General features: G+C 49.4%; 1 protein-coding gene across 1 annotated transcript; it reads left to right on the top strand.

Moving 5' to 3' along the window:
* Positions 1 to 8: 8 nt before the first annotated feature.
* LOC125530809 (SPX domain-containing membrane protein OsI_32082-like) lies at positions 9 to 5,380 on the top strand. Its single transcript, XM_048695220.1, is given in 8 exon segments — positions 9 to 2,359; positions 2,463 to 2,536; positions 2,647 to 2,767; positions 2,855 to 3,166; positions 3,275 to 3,382; positions 3,497 to 4,354; positions 4,516 to 4,981; positions 4,984 to 5,380. Coding segments are annotated over 7 exon segments (2,064 nt in total). The 5' UTR covers positions 9 to 2,359; positions 2,463 to 2,483; the 3' UTR covers positions 5,130 to 5,380.
* The last annotated feature ends 1,678 nt before the right edge of the window (positions 5,381 to 7,058 follow it).

Here is a 7,058-nt window from a genome sequence, read left to right as displayed (position 1 = left end):
GACTCGCGGTCGCGGGTCTGGCCGCTGCGGCTAATGGGCCGTTGGGTGGGTCGGCTCTCGGTGCCAGTGCCAAGTGGGCCTGGCCGCTGTGCGCTAGACGCGTTGTGGACGTTCGATTAGAAAAACTGAAGATTCCCTAAAAAAAAATAGAAAAACTGAAGCGGTTGCCTTTTGCGCCAGAAACTGAAATGATTTTTCGTTGTTCAAAAAAAGAGTATTCCCTTTTAAAGAAAACACAATTATTTTTTTTAAACACAGTACAAACGTAGATGCTTGATATGTCTCAAAGGTATATGTAAATTTTTATTGTTTCATCCTATTATATTATCACTTTTATGTATTTTTATACTAGCATTTTATATTATTTTTTGGATTAACCTTTTTTAACTTAGTGTGTTACAGTTTCTTTTTTCTACTCCCTGTGTACTCACTGTGTCCCAAAAAAGTGTCTTAAACTTGGTATAGACACTTTTTTTTGGACGGAGGAGTACTTGTTTTTTATTTCACATAAAATCTACTAGTGTCAAAACAATATGTCAATTTTTTTAAAAAAATCTGAACCAGAAGAGACCATAGAAGTTTCAAGGAAGGAGTGGACGACCACCAGAGGGGCCACACGGCTAGGAGACACGCCCTAGCCCTAGGGCGCGCCATCCAAGCATGTAGGGTCCACAACAACTGTCTTTGCTCGATTCCACCTCTATATATCCCTATAAAGACCGAAACCATCCGTCTTATTTAAAAAAAATCGTCGCCACATGTTTCTGTTTCGCGAAGATCCAATTTGGAGGCTTGTTTCGGAGCTCTGTCGGAGGGGGAAGCCATTGCCAGAGTCTTTTTCATCAACCTTGACGCCTCCATGATGATGTGTGAGTAGTTCCATCAGAACCTTAGGGTCCATAGTACTCCCTCTGTCCGAATTTTTTTGTCCCAATCTTGTTCCTCAAATGGATGTATGTAGCAGTAACTTGGTGCTAGATACATCCATTTGAGGGACAAGGTTTTTCGGACGGAGGGGGTAGTAGCTAGATGACTTTCTCTCTTGTTGGATCTTCAATACAAAGTCCCCGTGAGCTTCTCACATGATCGAGATCAATTCGATGTAATCGGTGGTGTGTTTGTTGAGACATGATGAATTATAGTAAACTCTTTTAGGTTACTAGAAACTTGAAGTTCGTTTTCTTCTCAGACGGTTTGTTTGGTGCCTGAGGTTGCGATGCTGGCAGGTCCGCTTATGGCCTGGCCAAGAACTCTGTTGTTTTCTTTTCTGCTTCATCAATAAAATGGGGTAGGGGGGAGCCCTTTTCATTAAAAAAAAACTTCCGTGGAAAGGTAAGAGCTTGTGCCTGACTGTAGCTCTGTTTATTGTTTTGACAGGTGCACCTGACTGTACCACTTTTTTCAGTGTAAGATGACATTTTCTCTCCACCCTTGCAAAAAAGAAGTGGCTGACTTTTGTTTGTTTGCGTACCCCGAAGCACTGCATTATGAATTGTCAATCCCCAATGGTCGATGAAAGAAACATTTATGAGTCTCTCATAAAAAAGTAAAAGAGAAAAAAATGGTTCTGTTGTCAACTCCACCAAATTACAGATGCATGCGGATAGGCTCCATGTAGATGTAGTAGTCCTCGACATTATGTATGTAGCAAAAGAAAACTAAATGGAATATGTATTTGAACTATATTCTTTGCAGGTGTGTAGTCTGTTGCTGGTCGGTTAGTAGATGGCTATTTCTCAATAGGATGAGCACAAATAGTATGATACAATATCACAAAAGTCAGACACGGCGATCATTAGCTGGACCCGACACTAGTACTTCCTCCGTTTCACAATGTAGCGCATATATATTTTTCTAAAAGTCAAACTTTGTAAAATTTGATCAAATTTGTAGAGAAAATCATATACATCTAGAATACCAAATACATGTGCTTAGATACATCACAAGACATACTTTCATATTATATACATTTGGTATTGTAGATATAAATAATTTTCTCTATAAACTTGGTCAAAGTTTATAAAGTTTGACTTTGTAGAAAATCTATATGCGCTACATTATGGAACGGAGGGAGTATGATTTAATTCATGGAGAAGTTAAATGGATATGATAGTGAAAAATACATATGCAATTGTCTGCTGTCCAGCTGTGCGTATCAAACTTGATCTCCATCTTGTTTTAGCATGGATTTATTCAGCACTGGTTAATAATCAGTTCTTCCAACGTGCTGGAATCATTCCCCGATGGAAAGCTATATATACTGAGCACATACTAGTAGCACACCACCCATCCATCTTACTACCAAGAATCTGCCTGGGAGGAGCCCAAGAACTAATCATCAGCTTCTTGTTGCATCCTGGTATGGTTCACCTCATTGCTAAAATTCTTTTGTTCTTATCTGAATCTTCTTTTTTCTGACGGAAAACCGTATCGTCGCACCACCCGGTGTGCTCGTCTTATAGGTCATCTTACACTGTAGAAGAATGGTGAATTTCTCCAAGAAACTAACGACAGACCAGATTCCGGGATGGGAGGAGTATGTGTGGAATTTCCTCATTTTCTGATCAACTAGGATTGCCTCCTCTGTTGTTCTACTCTGTTTTTTCAGTCCTGATGAAACATCATATGTCTGCTTGTTTCTTTCAGGTACTACTTCAACTACAAATTGCTCAAGGCAAGAGTGAAGGTGTACACGGAGCAGACGAAGGAAGGCAATCACGACCGAAGACGTGTTCTGAAAGATTTCTCAAAGTTGCTCGACGATGAGGTTCCAACTTCTCGATAGCCCAATCGGCTTCACGCGTCATGAATCTCTCATTATAGATGATCTCATGTCGTTCCCCTTTCTTTTCAGATTGAGAAGATAGTGTTGTTCATGATAGAACAGCAAGGGCTGATGGCGTCGCGGCTCGAGGAGCTAGGGAAGCGAAGGGCGGTGCTCGAGGACATTCCACTGCTCCAGGAGATAACTGAACTGAGGGAGGACTACAGGGCAGTCGGCCATGATCTTGTCAGGCTTCTGAAGTTCGTCGATCTCAACGCGAACGCGGTTCGGAAGATCCTGAAGAAGTTCGATGAGCGTCTCGGGTATAAGTTCACGGATTACTATGTCAGGAGCAGATCCAACCACCCCTACTCTCAGCTCCAGCAGGTTTTCAAGCATGTGGTGAGTTGGCCAACATATATCTGGTTTCAAAATTGAAAATTCTGAACTTGAAGTTCAAAATTATTTTCATTCGAGCATTTGAATTTTAGATCCTTGAACTGTGAGTAGGGTATTGGAGCTGTGGTGGGGGCATTGTCTCGCAACCTCGGCGATCTCGAGGAGCGCGAAGGAAGTTACCTGAATATCTATGACCAGAACCCACTGGCCATTCCAAAGGTTCTTCAGTCTTGCGCTTTCTCTTTTCAGTAGAAATCCAGAAACAAACTGTGATCGTGTTGTTCTTATATGTGGCTAAAAATGATAAAATCTTGTATGTGGTGGCACCTGAAGGACCCCATAATCGACATGATCAAGGCGACGGCGGACAAGCTGACCAACTCGACCAACTTCCTGCGGTTCCTGGGGCAGCACGCGCTGATCAGGCAGGGGAGCATCCCCGACTCGCCGGAGGAGCAGCAGGTGTCGGAGGACAAGTACCACTTCATCTCCCTGGTGCTCAACCTGGCCAACACCTTCCTCTACATGGTGAACACGTACATCGTCGTCCCCACGGCCGACGACTACGCCACCAGCCTCGGCGCCGCCGCCACGGTCTGCGGCGTCATCATCGGCTCCATGGCCGTGGCGCAGCTCTTCTCCTCGGTCTACTTCAGCGCCTGGTCCAACCGCTCCTACTTCCGCCCGCTGCTCTTCAGCAGCGTCGTGCTCCTCCTCGGCAACGTCATGTACGCCCTCGCCTACGACTTCGACTCCCTCGCCATCCTCCTCGCCGGCCGCGTCCTGTGCGGGATGGGGTCGGCGAGGGCCGTCAACCGGAGGTACATCAGCGACTGCGTTCCGCAGAGGATCCGGATGCAGGCGTCCGCGGCGTTCGTCAGCGCCAGCGCCCTCGGCATGGCCTGCGGCCCGGCGATCGCCGGCCTGCTCCAGGTCAACTACAAGGTGTATTCGGTCACCATCAACCAGGACACCTTGCCTGGCTGGGTCATGGCTCTTGGCTGGCTCGCGTACCTGGTCTGGCTGTGGATCTCGTTCAGAGAGCCGGTTCTCGGTGACGCCGACGAGGAAGGTCACCGCCAGGGCTCCTCTCGTGGCTCCTCCAGCTTAGGATACCGGAAGCATGGGCTTGCGGGTGAGTATCTGCTGAAGCAGGACGCCCAGGGCGAGAGCGACCAGGAGGAGACGCCGGCTCCGGCGGCAGCGCCGTCGATCGCCGAGGCGTACAGGCTGCTGACGCCGTCGGTGAAGGTGCAGCTGCTGATCTACTTCATGCTCAAGTTCTCCATGGAGGTCCTGCTGTCGGAGTCCAGCGTGGTGACGAGCTACTACCGGGTGAGTATCTGCTGAAGCAGGACGCCCAGGGCGAGAGCGACCAGGAGGAGACGCCGGCTCCGGCGGCAGCGCCGTCGATCGCCGAGGCGTACAGGCTGCTGACGCCGTCGGTGAAGGTGCAGCTGCTGATCTACTTCATGCTCAAGTTCTCCATGGAGGTCCTGCTGTCGGAGTCCAGCGTGGTGACGAGCTACTACTTCGGGTGGAACACGAGCTCGGTGGCGGTGTTCCTGGCGGCGCTGGGTCTCACCGTGCTCCCCATCAACGCTGTGGTGGGCACCTACATCAGCAACATGTTCGAGGACCGGCAGATCCTGGTGGCGTCGGAGGCGGTGCTGCTGGCGGGCGTGGCGCTGAGCTTCCACGTGCCGGGCACGGCGTACACGGCGGCGCAGTACGTGTGCTCGGCGCTGCTGACGTTCGTGGCGGCGGAGGTGCTGGAGGGGGTGAACCTGTCGCTGCTGTCGCAGGTGATGCCGGCGCGGCGCGGGTGGCCGCCGACGGGACCATCACGCTGGCCGGGTACCTGGGGCAGGGGGCGCTGCTGAACGCCACGCTGCTGCCGTCGCTGCTCATCTGCGCCGCGTCCATCGCCGCCACGCTCTCCACCTACAACTCGCTCTTCTACTAGCCAGCCAGCCAGCCAACCAGCGAGCGAGCGCCTTCGTCACGGTGTGTGTTTTTGTGTTGTTTGTGACTCGCGAGTGTAGGCGTGTGCTGCTCGGAACGTGGGATGGATGGCTCGGGGCACACGGGAAACCAACTGGACGGTGCGTCACAGCGTCAGCTTGGATTCATTTTGCAGCGATGTCTTTTTTTCTTCGAGAGTACGTCAATGACGTACCATATTTTTATAAAAGGCAAAAATATGTACAAAAAGTTGAGTATGATGCGAACATCACGCAAAAAAAAACCACCCCACTCCAATTACAAAGCTTACTCTCTCACAAATCTATTTAACGCCTCAGCACCTAACACGGCATTTTTCCATTCTTTGATCTCAGACATAAGGCACCCTCTCTAATCCTTCGCATAGCCTGTTATACACAGAGCGAGCCGTGTATTTCCCCGACGCATCCGCCGGCCATGTGAACTTATCCAGTGAGTTAGCATCCCGCGGGAAAATTGGCGAGGGCATGGCAAAGGTGAAGAACCTGTATATGGCCAGTAAACGTGAGTTCACCCTCCACATCCTGAACCCAACTGTAAGCATGCTGAGCCGTTCGACGATTCCGTTTCCCCAAGTCCACCATGTCAAGAATGAGCGGTGCGATATCAACAATGGCCGCACCATTCAGCCATCTATCTCTCCAAAAAAGGGTTTTGGCACCGTCTCCCACCTCAATGTTGACCAAACTGTCAAAAACTTGCCTTACCTCCTTATCCACTATCATATGCAAATTCTGCCACGGCCCGTCGGGGTCGGTTCTCCGAAGCCACTCCCATCTAACACAGAGTGCCAAAGCTTGTAACTGAAGGTTTTTGACATCAAGCCCTTTGAAGCAAACCGGTCTGCAAATAGTATCCCAAGCCACTAGACACTTCCGTCCATTTACTTTCTCTTCCGCTGTCCAGAAAAAAGCTCTCATCCATTTATCCAATTCCTCAAACACCCACTTCGGGGCATCCATGACCATGAAGTGATGCACCGGCCTCGCCGACATGACCGACTTGACAAGGATCAGCCGACCCGGTCGCTGTATGAGGCCTCTCTGCCAGGCCAGCACGAGCTTTTTGGCCTGGTCCATGATAGGTTGCCATTCCCCTTTCATTAACTGCCGGATCGCAAGCTGGAGACACAGGTACTTGCAAGGGAACTCACCAATATTACAATGCAGCATCGCCTCAACTCGGGCTTGATCAAGTTCACTACCACGGATGAGGATGGCCGACGACTTCTGATAGTTGACAGAGAGTCCCGATGCACCTCCAAAAACCTGCAGCGCGCTTCTGACAAAGCTGAGATCGCCTTCCGAGGGTCTAACGAAGATAGCCACATCATCCGCATAGATAGATACTCTTTGCATGGCCGTGATTCCACGAAAAGAGCTCAACACTCCCTCCTCAGCACCCTTGTTGAATATCTTCATGAGGACATCCATTGCAATCACAAACAGCAAAGGGGACACCGGGTCACCTTGTCTAAACCCACACGCATGCGCAATACTTCTCCCTGGTATACCATTGATCACCACCTTTGTCGAGGCCGTTCTGAGAAGGATTGAGATCCAACCAATCCACTTCGTCCCAAACCCCTTTCTCCTCAAGACCTCAAAGAGGAAAGGCCAAGATAAAGAGTCAAATGCTCATGAAATGTCCAGCTTGAGGAACACACCTGGTTCTTTCCTGTCATGTATCTTCCTAGCCACTTGCCTCACAAGCAGAAAATTGTCATGCAAGTTCCTTCCCTGTATAAATGCCGATTGGTTCGCAGCAACCACTTCCTTCATCATTTTTCTTGCCTTGAGCGCCAGCATCTTGGCGAACAGCTTGGCTGCGCTATGAGTTAAGCTGATAGGTCAGAAATCGCCCACAACTTCTGCGTCCGGCCTCTTGGGAA

The sequence above is a fragment of the Triticum urartu genome, unplaced genomic scaffold (assembly GCF_003073215.2).
Source record: "Triticum urartu cultivar G1812 unplaced genomic scaffold, Tu2.1 TuUngrouped_contig_6574, whole genome shotgun sequence".
In the NCBI taxonomy this organism is placed as follows: Eukaryota; Viridiplantae; Streptophyta; class Magnoliopsida; order Poales; family Poaceae; genus Triticum; species Triticum urartu.
This window is presented reverse-complemented; position numbering and strand designations above follow the sequence as displayed.